The sequence below is a fragment of the Osmia lignaria genome, chromosome 14, assembly GCF_051020975.1.
Source record: "Osmia lignaria lignaria isolate PbOS001 chromosome 14, iyOsmLign1, whole genome shotgun sequence".
Lineage (NCBI taxonomy): Eukaryota > Metazoa > Arthropoda > Insecta > Hymenoptera > Megachilidae > Osmia > Osmia lignaria.
This window is the reverse complement of record NC_135045.1, coordinates 13,822,423-13,840,442: the sequence shown is the minus strand read 5'-3', so window position 1 is coordinate 13,840,442 and position 18,020 is coordinate 13,822,423. Positions and strand designations below refer to the sequence as shown.

The following is an 18,020-nucleotide window of genomic DNA, read 5'->3' as shown; positions in this document are numbered from 1 at the left end:
GTCATTATAGTTTCGACTCTGAATTTCCAGGCATGATAATTATTTCTCACTAAGGGATCAATGTTGAAATAACTTTTAATATTTACAGCCATTTCTCGAATCTTCTCTTGCACGTGTTTAACCTCAATTTGTTTTCTAATCTACTTGAATCAGGCCTCCTGAGCCCATAACCTGTTGTAATTTGGGGTTTAAATAATTCCACCATGGGCTTTCTTAATGTATATATGTATATATTTGGTTGTAGCCAATAAATAAAAAATAAAAATGTTTATAATAATACTTCGCTCTGCTTCTCATTTGCTTCCACACTCTCTACACGCACGCTTTCTATACAAGGTTCATACTCTCCTCAGATGGCACCACAATTCAACACACCCATATGTACCAACATAAGAAAAGCATTACTCTTTCCAACACACTTGAATATTTTTACATATGATTTATACAAATTTCGGCCATAAAAAAATTAGGCATAACTTTTAAACGAAACTGTTCGAACGAACTATTATGATATAATAAATATGACAGAAAGTATAAATTATCAAATATGTTGCAACGGTGGATTGAGAAAGCAGTAAAGCAAATAAATAGCCTGAAGCTTATTTTATTGTCTATAGGAATTCTTAAACTGTATCGCTTGCCCTGCATATGACGCTTGCTCGTGGCTAACTAACTAAACGCGCAACGGTCGCAGGTTAGTGTGAAGCGCTGCGCAAAAGAAAAAGGAGAGAGAAAGAGAGACAGCAGAACAAACGTTGCTTTCGTCTCCCTCTATACTGAAAGAAGCATGAAAAGATCATCCTCAGCAGAATATTTTAATGCATGTTGCTATGAGATTAATAGTCTTTAAGATGAATGAAGTTTATTTTAGGAATTAGAAGAATTCGTCAAAACAATTGAGGATGATTTCCATTCTTTATCTAATTGTAAGTCTAACTAAGAAAATAAACATTTATGAGGTATCGGACAAAATAACTTCAAATCTATAAATGTTGCAAAATGCACTATTTTGTGTAAAACCAATGTCAATGGAAAACAAGAGAAATTTTTCTATTTCTGGAATTTCTCTGTCCACACACAAGATCTTTATTGCAGATAATAATTTGTAGATATGAAAAGTTTATTGTAATAAAACCTGTCAATTATTGTAAAGCAAATACTATTATTTTTTTAGCATGACTAAAATGCAAACTAACTTTCAGATATGTTGCAGGCAAAGTGTGAAATAAAGGTAATGCATACATTACCTAGTAAATGTATAAATTCCCTAAACTGCTTTAGTCAAAGTATTAAGGGGGTAGACTCAGGTAATGTAGCGAAATGACATTACTAGTATAAACGGGCTTAAAACGGGATTTACGGAAATACACTTTTCGTCTTTATATGAGAAGATTTTGAGCTGAATAAGGGTTCATTCGAAAGAGGAAGGTTCAATGCAGGGCGGTTTGGTTATGGTTTAACGAGATTGTGTTGGTATCTAAATAATATAAGTGTCCAAAGTAGAGCAAAAGTTGACAAAATACACTCGCAGAATCCAAGTATTTTTGTCACTAAAAGAGTTTTGTCATACAAGCTGTGACCAGACCGCCCTGCATTGAACCTTCCTCTTTCGAATGAACCCTTATTCAGTTCAAGATCTTCTCATATAAGGACGAAAAGTGTATTCCCGTAAACCCCTTTATAGGCCCATTTTTGCCTGTTAGAAATCGGTCAAAAAAAATGATTGAGTTTAAGACGCGTATTCAAGTGTGGTTCTGGGGTAAGTGCCATGCCGTTCCTCATGGTCCTCCTACCAGAAGATGCAAGATCTTCCCCACTCCGTGGCCAGATCCTTCTAGAACACCCTTATCTTTTTACACGTGTCATGCAGCACCATGACTTCGGGTCATCGACCACACGCGCGTTCCTTCGAGGATCGGCGATCGAACTCTCTATCGCCGTTCCATAAACAAAACATCCGCGACTCTTAGAATTCGTCGCACCTCAAGTATCAACTACCGCCGGCCTAAGTCCGATGACAGATGTATGGCTCGGGGTATCGATAGCTTAAAGAATCCTGAGAAATCCTTGAAAAGCAGGTCAAAGCCCCAAATGTATTGACCCTGCCACGTGTCAACCCCTGCACACGTGCTGACGCTAACATGCCGGTAATGTCACCTCGCTGGTGTCTACCCCCTTAACAATAACTGGAATAATAGACTACATATCAACACCACATTTTTTATTAATAATCCGTTTCTGTATATATTATTTCTTCATTTACTTAGAATTTATTTGAAATATGGTGAAGACATTTAATTAGTGCAAGCATCTATTCTTTGATTATGTCCTGCAGTAAATCAAATTATTTTCTCTTGCATGGATGAAGTTATATTATATCTTTCAAGATGTCTGCATCCCACGCATACCAAACGACTGTTTATGTAAAACAATTTGTTTAAATATTTTCCATCTACAGTTAGTGGTATAGTTGATAGTAAACTGTTTAACCACAATTAACATTACCGATTAACTGAAAAATGTTTATTATAAATAATCATTTATTTGACTAAATTATTTGCTTTAAATCAAATTACTAATTCTTAAATGAAAAACTATAAAAACTTACCTACCGTAATTTACAATTGCAACATTTACAATTCTGTCGACGTGCATGATTACTCCACTGTCGACGTAACTCAAAAAAATTATTAACCCACTTGCAACTTGGTTTAGGTGGTGTATTACAGTTCCACATTATTTCTTCAGCACACTGACAAGGTTCTAGGCATGTATTTGGAGCGGGATTAGTAGATGCAAAACTACTGCAATCAGTAGGAACGAAACATTTTTCGTTATTTCGACAGAAACAAAAATGGATTCCAGGATTGAATACTACATGTTTCTTCATATCAATGTCATCATTATTCGCTATATTAAAAATTAAATTATGGTAAGATTAGCAATGGTAAGAGGGCAAATTTATGATAAAGGAGAAGGTACGAATATAAGATACCAAGATTTTAACCCCTACGCAGTATTATCAATGATTAACAATGATTAACACTTTTAACAATGATTATATATCAAGTATTACGACGAGCAAAATACTCTCTCGTAACAACTATTCTTGATATGTATTGAGATTTGGTTGCTTTCATATATCACGGTTGGTACTGAATGACCGTTATAGAAGAACGGAAGCGTAAAAAAAAAGAATGAAGCATTGTGAAAAAATGCGTAATAGGAGAAACACGTATCAGAATGTGTCTTGAGTTTATCTATGTGTTCTTATCTGTATTGTTTCCTTAAATCATTATGTATACAGTGATATATCACTATATAAAATTTGTATTTAGTTTTTTATATAATAATAGTTTGTAGACTTCTAATAAAATAAAATATACAGGGTGTCCCAGAACTCATTTTCACCCAGTGAAGGGGTGGTAGCTGCGGTGGTTCTGAACAACTTTTTCCTTTGCGAAAAATTTGTTTGAAGCTTCGTTTATGAATTATTAAGGAAAAACACTGATCAATCCGAGCGCATATAGCGCGCGGGCTCAGGGACGACAGCGTCGGCTACAAAAGCGGGGCTTCACGTAGATCGCGAACGAATGGTTCGGCACCCCGTTGGCATAGCACAATAAAAAAATTGAACTGGTTGAACATTTTTAGTCGTTGTTTAAAATGAATACGGAACCTAATTTCTTGTCGCCTGTCATAATGTAAAAAAGGAAATTCGAAGCATTCTGAACAACAAATAAAAATGATTGAAATGGAGTAATTAATAAACATTTGAATTGGAGGCTACATTAATGATGAAAAATTAGAAAACAATTTAAATGAAACTTACCCATTCGTTCCTAAATTAACCTGCTATGCTGAAAACAGATAATTCTCACTGGGTCACTGTGTCGATCCTAAACATTCGAGGAGGGAACAAATTTCGAAGTTGTAGGAGAGAAAAAGGCGTTTCATCTCGGGATCGTCTGTCAGACTCGTCAGTGGGGCTGACAACAGACGATCCCTGCCACAGACACCTATCGTACCGCTATTCGGAACTTATACATACATGTATAATATATCCGAACGGCATGCCGGGCGAGCGCTAGCGAGAGGCTCCGTTCAATCTCGCCGCTATCCAGCGCTCCCCGACCCGAACTCACGACGTCCGGGGATACGAAACTCTCTCTCCTCCACTAAACGCCTACAAAGAACAGCTAATCTCCAGACGAGATCATTGAACCCACTCAACCACACGGTCCTTTCACAGAATTTTCGTTCATGTAAATAAACATTTTTATTCACTGTTACGTTGCACAGATGAAAAACATGTAATATTCCGCACTACTTCGTAACGTTTTCACGACATAATTGGTCTCCCTTTCCAACTTCAAATAGGACTGTCAGCTTGATTGTTGGGAGGTCTTTTTCACTCTTTGTCCTTTTCTACGTTCGGTGACTTAAAAGGGTCGACACGAGTCTCCCTTGGTGACTCTTGGTTATCGAGAATAACAAAATGATCACGAACCATGGCCTAGTTCTGAATGTAGAAAAAGACAAAAAGCGAAGTAGATCTCGCAGACTCTCAAGCTAGCAGTGCCATTTGAAGTTGGAAAGGAAGACCAATAACATCGTGAAAATGTTACGAAGTAGTGCGGAATATTATATGTATTTCATGTTTCCAGTGCAATAGCAACATGACAGTGAATAAAAATGTTTATTTACCTGAATGAAACTTCTGTGAAAGGTGATAGTGACCATGTAGTTGAGTAGGCTCAATGATCTCGTCTGGAGATCAGCTGTTCTTCATAATTTGTTCCCTTCTCGAATGTTCAGGATCGACACAGTGACCCAGTGGGAATTATCTGGTTTCAGTATAGCAGATCAATTTAGGAACGAACAGGTAAGTTTTATTTAAATTGTTTTCAAATTTATATTGATTATTCCATTTCAAACATTTTTATATGCTGTTTACAATGTTTAGAATTTTCTTTTTTACATAATGACAGACGATAAGAGATTAGGTTGTGTATTCATTCTAAACAACGACTAAAAATGTTCAACCAGTTCAATTTTTTTATTGTACTATACCGACGCGGTGCCGAACCGATCGTTCGGGACCTACGTCAAGCCCCGCTTTCGCAGCCAACGCTGCCATCCCTGAGTCCGCGCAGTATACGCTCTCTGATTCGCCAGTATTTTTCCTTAATAATTCAAAAACGAAGCTTCCAACAACATTTTCGCAAAGGAAAATGTTGTTCAGAATCACCCCAGTTACCACCCCTTCACGGGATCCACGCGAGTTCTGAAACACCCTATATATGAAGTCCATAGAGATAATCCCGCAAGAGGCATTTATAAGAACAGCAAATGGCGATACATTTGTCACGTCCTGGTGGAAAATTAAAAATTTGTCCACCTTACGTTCCCTTATCAAGCTTTCGGGTTTCGATAGTCTTATCCATATAAGGGGCGTAAGGGGGATATCTTTACTCTTTTCTTCAATTAATCGTTTTCTCCTCGACCTTGTGCCTCCTCATCAAGCCTTCGGGTTTTGGTGCTCCCCATGTGAGGATGTACAAGGAAGAGTTTGAGCTGTTACGTGGCCGAAGGCTAGGCAGCGCGTGTGGCTAGCGGAGGCTTTCAGGAGAGAGGCCGCGTAACTTATATTATTTAATGTCAATACAACCCAAGCGGTTAGATTGTATTGTTGTGGGAACTGTCACTAGTTTCACTGGGTTTAAAGAAAGATGCTAATGTGGGGTTGACACAGCAATGTATTTTAGAATCTCAGTCTATTACAATTGTTCTTGTCGCGTGTATAGGTGTGTAATGTGCATATTACCTACCTCCGTTGTATGTTCAGTTTTGACGCACTGGCAATGCGGGGTGTCGTGTGTGGCTGATCGGAAATGTCAAATAGAACACTGACTCGATTCGCGGATTCTATAAGGTTAAACTTTGCTCGAAATGGACTTCAACCCGATCTCACTAAACAGCAACCAGCTCACGTTCGTACTCGAAGTTCTCAACACAAGATGACTTTTGGTACTGACCGAAGATCGTTGGTACAAACGGGTTTATATACTAATGAGAAAGGGTGATCTGGTTATTATTCAGATGATCGGGCGGGGCCCATCTGTTTCGGTGACGGTTTAGAGTGGTTGCATCTGTTGTGCGATTACGATGGACCCATTGCTTTCCCAAAACATTTGGTTCTGTTATCGCTGGGCCTGCTGTTTATTTCAAGAGCAAGTGGCCTGTTTGCCTGAGAGTTTTCCTTTCCAGAAATTAAAGGTTTATTTAAAAGGAGGCATGTTTGATAAAAGTGGTCTGCCTTCGTGACAGAGCTTATAATTATTTCATTTTATAACTTTTCATCATTTGTTTCTACCTTGTGAAGCCTTTACACGGTTTCGGAGATATTCCCATGCAAGGTACGTGAGGAAGGTTATTTTTCTTTTCATCCGACTTCGAAAAGGAGGAGGATACTCAATTCGATGTGTTTTTTTTTTCCATGTATATTCACCGATTACGCCGAGACGGATGGACCAATCGGAACGAAACCATTTGCATCTGGTAGAGTATGTCTTCCGATTGGTCCCGTAAAAAGAATATTTTGCATTTTTTCATTCCTAACGACTTTTTTTTCTAAATGTATGTTCGCCGATTATTCCGAGACGGATGAAAGAATCGGAACAAAACCCTTTGCATCTTGTAGAGTATGTCTCCTGATTAGTCCCGTTAAAAAAACATTTTGGATTTTTTCATTGCCAAGGATTATTATTGCAAAAATCGGAAAGTTTCTAATCTAGGATGATTTCAGTGATCCTTTAATATGTTGTCGGGGGCATGATGCTGAAGAACTTTTTTATTATGCATAATCAACTGAAAGCTTTAGTTTCCGAGGTATTTGTGAAAAAGTATTGTTACTACTACATTGCATTCTACGTATGCCTATGTGTATTCTACCGCCTACTCTGGCTGTGTATGGGTCAACATACAGTCGCCTACTCTCTACTGTTTCTATACGCATATCGCGTCGCCCGAAAACCAGTATACAGGCAAGTCTCGATTAATGCTAGTTCACATAGTGCGATATTCGATTTAGTGCGAATTTTAAAATGGTACCAGGTCGCATTTAATGCAAACAAAAATTCAGTTAATGCGAGGCTTGCGAGGCTTTTGCGATCCAGAGATGCATCGAAGTATGCAAGTTAACAGAGACTTGGATAAAATACTGCCGGTTTATCATCACATATACAAACATATGAAAAAGCAGAAGAAAGTGCAATCAACACTGTTAAAATACTTTAAAAAATAATAAACATGTTTATGCTATTATAATTTAATAATATACGTATGAAAGGTATATTTCAAAATTTTGATCGTATATTTTCTTTAACTAACAAGGGACATTACCCAATCGACACACGCCGATTTTGATGCCCTTTAAGTATGATATAGAACTCAATAAAATATTTGACACATATTTTTTTTTTATCGGCCATCGTCCATGCTGAAGGGGTGAAAATACCCCCCAAAATTGGGGTTGCAAAACAGAAAATATTCTTAAATATCTCAGGAACTATTAGGTGTAGGCGAAAAATTCAAAATGGAATTTGTGTGATCTATGTAGCCATCTTTTTGATAAATTTATTTGTTTAAAAAATATATTGAAAAATAATCTATTTTTGTCATTTTTTGGGTAAAATGTTGATCTATTTTCATAAAAATTTGTACAAGTAAACTATACATCTTGACAAAGAATGCGGATAAATTGGAATTTTTAAATTCACCGTCATAGTAGATATTATTACGTTGCAAATTGTACTCGCATCTCGACTCTGCTGGCCCTTTATAGCGATGTCTACGTTTCATTTTGATATAAATTTGTGTAATATTATTCAATTAATTTACACTATGCTTTGTTAATCGCTTCATGAGTAGTGGAAAACGGCATGGTAAATAAAAGTACCGGCAATCCCCATCGTAAAAGAGGTAAATACGACAGGCGTGGGGAATGCTATATATAAATCGATATATCTATAGATAAAACGAACAGTATATATAAATCTTGTTTTTATAAATTAATATTTTGTTGGATATCCCATATGCTTTATGACGTGCCGTAATCGCATTGGCATATTACAAATTATTCTTTTTAAATAATCTTGCCCAATACGTAGCCATTCTTCTTGCAGGCGTCTTTTTAGTTTGTCCTTTATGTTTATGGAAGTTGTTCGAATTCGGCGATCTAATTCATCCCATAAATTTTCAATAGGATTCAAATCTGGCGATTGCGGTGGTGGGTGGAGGACATTCTTGCAAGTGTATAATAAGAATTCTTGCACAATACGCGATTTGTGCTTTGGGTCGTTATCCTGATAAAATTTTATCCCACTTTGACGTCCTATGTTATCAGCACTTTTTTTTAAATTGTTTTGTAAAATGTGCAGATATCCATTTTTATCGAGGATGTCGTCGATAAAAACTAATTCGCCTACTCCATGGGCCGAAATACAGCCCCACACCATCACAGACCCACCACCGTGTTTTACAGTCGGCTGCAAATGTCTCGGATTTAATTCTTCTCTCGATTTCCGCCATACCCTAATTCTTCCATCGCTTCCATAAATATTAAATTTGGGCTCGTCCGCGAAAATTACGTCTTCCCACAACTGACTTTCCTTTGAAATATAGTTTTTTGCAAAATTCAATCTCTTCATCCTGTTGTTCGCGTTAATATACGGCTTTTTTCGAGCTATTCTTCCATTATAGCCCTCTGATCGTAATACTCTTCTTATGTTTTCCGGATGCACTGATATTCCACGGTCATTATTTAATTCAGCTGCTAACGTTGGAGCACTTATTAACGAGAATCACATTTGATTTTCCTAATTATGGGGCGTTTATCACGAGTATTGAGGATCGGTTTGCGTCCGCTTTGAGGGATAGATTCAATTCTATCTTCGTTATTGTAACGTCGCACAATATCTCATACTGTGCTCTTACTAATATTTAATAAATCTGCAATTTTGTGAATCGATTTCCCCTTTTCCCGATGAAAAATTACTAATTGTCGTATATCAAATGACGTGTTCTTACTTTTTCGACCCATTTCGCACAAATTTTGATTAAGACTGACAAATATTCGATCTATAACATACTCTGTACATAGTATTAGTGATATGTTTACAAACATTGTTTCAGTCAGTTCCTAGAACCTAGAAACTTGAGAAGTACTGCAAGTGTCCGAATATTTTCGTGACATGAAAATGAGCGTACTTTCCATTTTTCTTTTATTATTTATGTAATCACTTATCGTAAATAAATATCTCTTATGTTTTTGTTAACTACACACTGCATAGTAACATACATGAAACCTCTTTTTGTTCTTATTGCATAAATTTCTGAAGTACGGACTATAATAGTCAGAACTATAGTGGTGTCCGAATATTTTCGTGACCGACTGTACCTTTTTTGTAAAAATTTCTCGTTTTTTCATTAAAATATATTTGTATGCCATTTTTTACCTCTTCGCCCATTGAAATATTTTTTACTATCTAAGAAATGTTGTAGGGATCTAAATAAATGATAATCAGAGAGGGCTATATCGGGAGAGTAGGGTGGATGTATCAAAGTTTCCCAGCCAAGTTCTTTGACTTTTTGTTGCGTGATTTTTGAAGTGTGAGACCTAGCGTTATCATGATGCAGTATGACACCTTTCCTGTTTGCAATTACAAGATGTTTTTGTGTTTTTGTTAATTGTTCACAGTAGGTGGCAGTATTAACAGTATTTGCAGGCTTTAAAAGTTCAAAATGAATTACTTCTTTCATGTTCCACCATACACACAACAATACTTTACTCCTGTGAATATTTAATTTCGGAGTTGCTATCGGTGTTTCATTTGGCGATAACCATTGTCGTTGCCGTTTTGGGTTGTCGTACATAACCAACTTTTCATCGCCGGTAACTAAACGGTCGAAGAAAGGCTCTGTTCCATGTCTAACTAAGCAGTAAAGAATTGCAAACTGCAACCCTTGTTGCTCGATTCTCTGCACTAAGGTAATGCGGAACCCATCTTCTGTGACGGTTGATCACACTGCATCAACTACTCACTAGAGTTTTGTGTGAATGTTGGTAGCCAAGCAGCCCGCCAAAAGGGGCTGAGAGAGTGTCGTATGACTTCCATTCCTGATGTACATACGCAGTCACGTGTATCTCATATAATTAATAACTAGCTAGTATTTGTCGTACATGAATTGTGTTACACCAATTATTACATGGCGCAGTCGGAAAAAATACGGGTAACTTAAATAACCTGAAACTAATAAAACAACATAAAGTCAAAATAAATTGAGGGCCACGTGCAACAAAGAACAAAAGGAAAATGGAATCTACTGGAACCATTTTTAAGCCACCGAAAAGTCTAAGCCTAGAAGGAAATATTAGTGAGAATTGACGTAAATTTAAGCAAGCATTTGAAATTTTTATTAATGCCTCGGGAAAATCAAAGGCAGAAGAAGAGGTGAAGGTCGCGATCTTTTTAAACTTAATCGAGGAGGAAGCAGTTGAACTCTTCAACACATTCACCCTAACAGAACAACAAAAAAAAGTAACTCAAAATGTGATTGACGCATTTGAGGCGTACTGTATGCCAAAGAAAAATGTGGTGTACGAAAGGTACCTGTTCAATAATAGGAAGCAGAAAGAAGGAAAAAAATTTGAACAGTTTGTAACAGATATAAAAATAGCGGCACAGAAATGTGAATTTGGAGCTCTCCATGACCAAATGATAAGAGATAGAATAGTGATGGGTACAAATGATCCAGGAATTCAAGAAAAACTTCTTCGCGTACCTGACCTAGACATGCAAAAAGCCATAGATTATTGTCGAGCATCGGAGATTTCTAAGTAGCAAGTTAAAACATTCAATGAGAAAACGGTGGACAGTCTCCAGAAAAAATTAAGTGGATGTAGGAGCAAAGAAGAAAAGGCAAATCCACAAAATGAATCTTCTGAATTCAAATGTCGACGATGTTTGAGATGACATGGTCCTCGACAGTGTCCAGCATTTGGGAAGGGCTGCAATAAGTGTAGAAGGAAGAACCACTTCGCAGTGGCTTGCCGAGCAAAGGAGGTCTCAGAAATACAAGAATCTGAGGACATTGATTTAGAAAGTACTAATTTGTTTGTTGAAACCCTATGTACAGCTAAAATTAGTAGCATTAACACGTGGATGGAAACTGTTATAGTGGAGGACACTAAGATATGTTTTAAACTAGACTCGGGCGCGCAAGTCAATATCTTGCCAAATTATTTCTTTAGGAAGATTAACAAGCAATTTGAAGTAAAACCTACAAATATTATACTAGAAACGTTTGGCGGGTTCAAAATCAGACCTCGGGGCACGATACAACTAAAATGTAGAGTCAAAAATAACGAAATATATGATGAATTTATAATAGTAACACCAATTCTGGGATTAGCAGCCTGCGTTAGACTAAATTTAATCAGCAAAGTTGATCTAGTTAGAAAACTCTCAGAAAAAGATGAGTTTATAAAGTAAAATAAGGATATCTTTGAGGGACTGGGTAGGTTTGAAGGAAAATGCAATATAGCAGTAGATTCAAGTTATAAACCAGTGGCCAGACCACCTAGAAGGATTCCGCTTAAAATAAAAGAAAAACTAAAAAATAAACTGTTAGAATTACAAGAGAAAAAGAAAATCGCTAAAGTTGATAATCCGAAGGGGTGGGTTAGCAATTTGGTTATTATTGAAAAACCAGACAAATCATTGAGACTGTGCCTTGACCCGAGGGACCTGAATAAAGCGATAAAGCGAAATTCGAGCGTACTTATCCCAACCGTTGAGGAAATAAGCGAGAAATTGTGTAATAAAAATATTTTCACTGTTCTAGATTTAAAGGACGGATTTTGGCACGTTGAACTGGATGAGAGCTCGAGTGAGTTGTGTACGTTCAGCACTGTCTTTGGCAACTGGAAATTTAACAGATTGCCCTTTGGGGTGAACATGGCACCGGAATACTTCCAAGAAATAAATAACAGAAACTTTGGAGATATTGACGGTGTCACCGTTTACTTTGATGATATTTGCATTTCAGCAGAAACAAATGAAGAACATGACAAAATATTAAAACAAGTACTTACGAGGGCCCGAAAACTAGGAATAAAATTTAACCAGAATAAAATTCGCTATAAGGTGACGGAAGTAAAATATCTGGGCCATGTTTTTTCAAAGGAGGGCATGAAAATTGACCCTGAAAGAGTCAGAGCAATTAAGGCCATCAAAAATCCTAAATCAAAAATTGAAGTACAAAGGATACTTGGAATGATAAATTATGTTAGACAGTACATACCGAATTTAAGTAAATTAACAGCCCCACTACGAGAATTGCTAAAAGATAGTGTTGAGTTTTACTGGTTTGAGTATCATTCGTAGGCTCTACAAGAAATAAAAATAGCCATGAAAAAGGCCCCTGTTCTTGCAAATTTCAATGCGAACAGGCAAATCTTCATCCAGTCTGACGCGTCAGGATCCGGTCTGGGATGTTGTTTGCTTTAAGATGAGAAGCCCGTGTTTTTTGCATCTAGAAGTTTAAGTGAGTCCGAAAAGAACTATGCAGTAATAGAAAAAGAACTCCTTGCTATAGTATTTGCCACCAATAAGTTTCACCAATTCGTTTACGGGCGCAAAGTTCACGTGTTGACCGATCATAAACCGCTTGTTAACTTGTTAAATGTAAAAAATATAGGAGACATACCATCTCCTACATTTCAGCGAATGAAAATAAAACTCCTAAGGTATGAAATAGTAGCAAAATACTATGTACCAGGAAAACTCATGCATGTTGCAAACCTGCTGTCAAGATCGCACTTAGAAGAAGCGATTGATGAGAATAATTGGATTTCGGAGGTGGTACACTCGATAAGCACTAATCTGAACATATCAGAAAAGCAGAAAAGAGAAATTCAGGAGGCTACAGAATTGGATCCCATATTGAGTGAAGTTATAGAATACTCCCTTCTAGGTTGGCCGAAAGCTAAGTCTGGAGTTAGGAATGATGTCAAGTTTTACTTTAAATATCAGAATGAGCTAAGTGTTCAGGACAATATGCTTTTCTTTAACTATCGGCTGGTCATACCGAGTTCATTGCGACAAAATATGCTGAAGCTGTTACACGAGTCTCATTTAGGAATTGAAAAAACAAAAGCCAGAGCAAGGCAACTAATTTATTGATCGGGTTTCATGAATGAAATTGAGAATATGATATTGAAGTGCGCCACCTGCGAGAAGTACAGATCTTTGAACAACAGGGAGCCATTAATAACGCATGATATACCGGACATACCGTTCAACAAGATTGCTTGTGATATCTGTGAATGCGCGGGAAATGATTATCTTATAATACAAAACTATTACTCGAAATGGTTGGAAATATTAAAACTAAAAAACAAGACTGCCGGTGAGGTCATACTAAACCTTAAAAAAGTATTTGCAACTCATGGAATACCAAAGACTATAATATGTGACAATCAACCTTTCTCCTCCTATGAACTTAAAGTCTTCGCACAACAGTGGAATTTTGATGTCGTCACGAATTCTCCACACTACCCCAGGAGCAATGGTCAAGCTGAAAGGGCGGTTCAAGTGGCCAAGAAAATACTAAAAAAATGCATTGAAGAGGACAAGGAATTAGATGTAGCATTATTGGAATATCGCAATACTCCCATAACAGGCCTTACTGTGTCTCCAGCATAAGTGCTTTTTAGTAGACGAACAAGAACAAAAGTTCCGATCCATTCGGAGCTACTCAAGCCAAAAGTTGAGTCACAGGCTCATCAACAAATTGAAAAAAGACAAAAAATTTACAAATATTATCATGACAGGAACTGCAAACCCAGGTATAGTTTGAACGTCGGCGAGGATGCAGTCATATTTAATAAAAATAATAAAAAATGGGAATCGGCAAAAATCCTTCAGAAACACAGGAGTCCTAGGTCATATATTCTACAAAATCAAAATGGTAACGTAATAAGAAGGAATTCTGTCCATTTAAAAAAATCATACAACAAATACAAAAGGATACAGGAACAAGACCACTGGGATGAACTACAAGATACAGATTGTAATAGAGCCAGGATTGATGGGAGTGATCAAGTGAGAGATCATAACCAACGACCAGATGCGGCTGCTAATGAGCCTGCCAATCAAGCAAGAAGTCAGGAGAATAATAATGCTATGACTACGAGAAGTGGACGAAGAGTGACGGAGCAGTCAAGATACAAAGACTACTATAAATACTAATAATATCACAAACAGGTGAAGGGGAAGGTGTGATGGTTGGTCACACTGTGTCAACTAGTCACTAGAGTTTTCTGTGAATGTTGGTAGCCAAGCAGCCCGCCAAAAGGGGCTGAGAGAGCGTCGTATGACTTCCATTCCTGATGTACATACGCAGTCACGTGTATCTCATATAATTAATAAATAGCTAGTATTTGTCGTACATGAATTGTGTTACACCAATTATTACATCTTCCGTGTCGATGGACCTTCCCAATTTTTGTAAGGTGTTCTTGCACTGTGGTCCATGCTACACTTAACACTTCTACAATCTCTGCAATTATTAAACACGGGTTTTCTTCAACTACGGCTCTTATAAGATGTCAGGCAGACGCGACATTACTTCCGGTACCCCGAATACTTATTGGTAGCAATACAAGACAATCTTATATTACTACCACATCTTTAAATTTATCACTAAATAATAAAATGAACATATGAATATTTAAAATGTATATATTTTGCAATAACGGATTTTCTGCAGATTCTAAAGGCTAATTGCGAATTTAATGATTATCAGACCACTTATGGCCAAAATAAAATAATTGTGGTCGTCTTATTATATTTGACGTTCTATTATCTATGATTTATCATTATTAATGTTCTATCTTAGTTTTACAACTTTATTTTTCTCTAAAGTAACACTGTTTCATATTACTATCCCAATTTCTATTAGGCCAAATTCGCCATCAATTAGAAAAAGTGAAAAAAATAAACAGTAGTCTAAAATTTAATTCCGCATGAAATTGTCCTTTCTCTGTTTAATTTTTCTATTTATGATTATTCTGACGATGAGTCATACGAAATATAAACAGAAGATAACACGCTCAACGCGATTATTCTGTTCTAATCTCTTTCTAAATATTATAGTGGATTCAGGAAATCACATGAGATCCGAAAATACTGCTGTAAATGTTAGAAATACAAACGTAAAATTGTTCGATCGCAAAATAGCCGGGAATATCATAAGAAAAGTTGTAACGTTTTGTGATAAGTGTAAAACTGAACCTCGTTTATGTTTAGAATGTTTTCATAAATTACATTAAGAAATGTAAACGTGTTATTTCTATATTACATTAATTACCAAGTTTATTAGATAAGTTTGACATTGTTCGATACCTAAATGAAAAGTACATCAGTCCCTAGGGACCGATGCCGCCCTAGCGGAAAGGTCAATGTTGGTCCCCAAAAACGTCGTACCTGTTACGACCAGCCTCCTAAACGTACGACAATTGAATTCTTCCCACGACCGGACACCTAAACATCATGTTACGACCACCTACTTAAATATTCAATAAGACGTGTTCTCACGGACAACCCACCCTGTTAATCATCAACCTCACCGGCCCCTTCTCCACCACCAACTAATAATAAAAAGACCTCACCGGACATAAGCAATTAGTTAGTCGGAATCATACTGTAAAATAAAGTGCCAAACTCTTAAAAGTGTTATTCATTTATTTCTTAAAATCCTGTGAACTTTCTACGTGACATACCCAACGTATTAAACCCTAGTACAAAGATGGAGAATAGGGTCAACGGGGTGGGAGCAAGGTGAGGTGCAGAGTGACCGTTTAGAAAAATAAAGACCAGAATAAGACTTGTCACCCACTTATTTAATTAGTTCTCATAGTCAAAACGATTGCTAATAAAAGCCAAGCCAATTTAAAATACAAATTCAGGTTTTGTTCTTTTACACCAACAAGTGGGTGGTCCTTTGACACGCTTTAGGCACTTTATGCAATACTCGAGTGCAGGAACATCAGTGAGCTGTGTTTTAACAATAATTTATTTGCTTAAGTAAGCATTATTTTATTTTGAAATGAAGGAATAATCCTTTGGCATAAATAATGATCCAAAATAAATTTTACAACCAACAGTTTTACGTTTTGGCTTCATTTTACCACCTTCAAGAATAGTAATTTGTATTATCAAATAATAATTATATAAAGAAGAATAGTAATTTGTATTATCAAGTAATAATTATATAAAAATGAATAGTAATTTGTATTATCAAATAATAATTATATAAACATTATTTTCTGGTTACATTATGCAAATATTAATCTTTTAAACTCAATTTATAACACTTTTGTGTACTAAAACTAATAATTTTCACCTGAATTCTATTTAACTTTCTATAGATAGACAAATAAATTGTTTTTCTTCTTTCTACTCAATAAATGTATTATATATAATGTATGTACATATGTTTTTAACTATTTGCCTAGTTCTGAGGGCAATCACCAATTTATAGTATTAAAAGACTAGAAATGATTTGTACTGTAAATGATTTGAATTGATTAGTACCTATTCATTGATTGATGATAATAGCAAAATTACATTAAATAAGCAGCCATGAAGAAAACATGGTTTAATATCAGTGTATCCATTTGCTAAAATATAATATTTACAGAATGTTGACATAAAATTTTCAAAGAACCTTTCTTGATTCCGTTCGCTTACACGAACCTATGAATAAAAGCAGCTTTCACCATGCAATAGTGAAAGCTCTCAAACTGAACAACATAACACATCTATTTAATCGTAAATGATTATCCTTAAGTTTATCTAATTATTTTATTGTATTTTATAAAAACTATATATTATCATTATTATTATCATTATTATTAAACCCTTTGAAATATTACTAAATAAGATTTATATTGATCAACTAACCACAACAAATGTTATTAAAGCATGGTTCAGTTTCGTTTTTTCTTCTGCAACAGGACATATTTATTTATGAAATCACAAAAAATTTAATTTTCGGCAATAATTTTCTCATTTAGCTACATTTTTGGTATGTATTACAAACTAAATGTATTTTGTATTTTTTCAATGACATATTATTATTAATGTTTAAAAAGATGTAAAATATGATAGAATTGAAGATTTTCTACTGTTTTGTTTAATCTTTTTTAAACAGTTAATGTAAAAAAGAGTGTTAACAGGTCGATCATTCATGTTACACATTAAGATTATTTTTAACCTTAATTTTAAAAACTAATTTTAGCAAATCAAAAAATGTTTTCATAAGAAGTAAATTGTATAAATAAAAATTTAACAAATTTAAAATGACACTTTTCATTGCAATTATCGTAATAAGTTACTATATTCATGTTTAACGTAAACATTTGGTTAAATCAAAATATCATTTTATAGATTATTTCATAGTTTTAAAAATTATCATATATTATCATACATTAGCGTACATAAATAATTTAACTGTAAAAATTCGAATTTACACACACTTTATACAATTTGTTGTGAAACATAAAGAGAATCAACAAATTGTTGTGCCCTCGGTGCATAAGGTTATGTGGGATGCTTGGGTTCTAGAGTGGTTAAGGAATTTTGAATTCACCGTACGTTGAGTGTGACGAGAATAGGTTTATTATGACTTTTCATTCGTTCTAATACACGCGTGGCTAAAGACTCTATTGAACTTCTTTGCGAACTCTGTCTTCTGGGCGTCTTTTACCCTTTTTATGACCTTTTTACCAAGGCTTACTAGTGGGGATGACCATATTTGGTCAACCGTCACACGTTGCGCAAACGCTGAATTTACATTTCTTGATCCGCGAGAAGACGTTCGCTCGGACGATCTGATGGTATAATTCCAAGCACATATAATATTGCGTGTTCGCAATCCTAGGAGTAATGCTG

The 18,020-nt window shown here is 35.7% G+C and overlaps 1 protein-coding gene across 2 annotated transcripts; it reads right to left on the bottom strand.

Moving 5' to 3' along the window:
• Positions 1-830: 830 nt before the first annotated feature.
• On the bottom strand, positions 831-17,200 carry LOC117610652 (uncharacterized). Of its 2 annotated transcripts, none has more exons than XR_013063448.1 (3): positions 17,031-17,200; positions 2,609-2,910; positions 831-2,512 (listed from the first exon to the last, which is right to left on the bottom strand). XR_013063448.1 is itself a non-coding variant. In XM_034338279.2 (3 exons), exons 1-3 carry the CDS (start codon positions 17,086-17,088, stop codon positions 2,509-2,511), a joined length of 360 nt encoding a protein of 119 aa, XP_034194170.1. In that variant the 5' UTR covers positions 17,089-17,200; the 3' UTR covers positions 831-2,508. The 2 variants fall into 2 exon arrangements, 1 of the variants encoding a protein (XP_034194170.1); XM_034338279.2 differs by having other exon boundaries at positions 2,613-2,910.
• Between the last annotated feature and the right edge of the window lie 820 nt (positions 17,201-18,020).

Excerpts from the sequence above, each read along its gene's own strand:
- LOC117610652 (XM_034338279.2), bottom strand. The coding sequence starts at position 17,088 with ATGTCCTGTTGCAGAAGAAAAAACGAAACTGAACCATGCTTTAATAAC. Across the intron at positions 2,911-17,030 it reads CTTTAATAACATTTGTTGTG|CGAATAATGATGACATTGAT; the intron begins GTTAGTTGATCA and ends TTTTTAATATAG.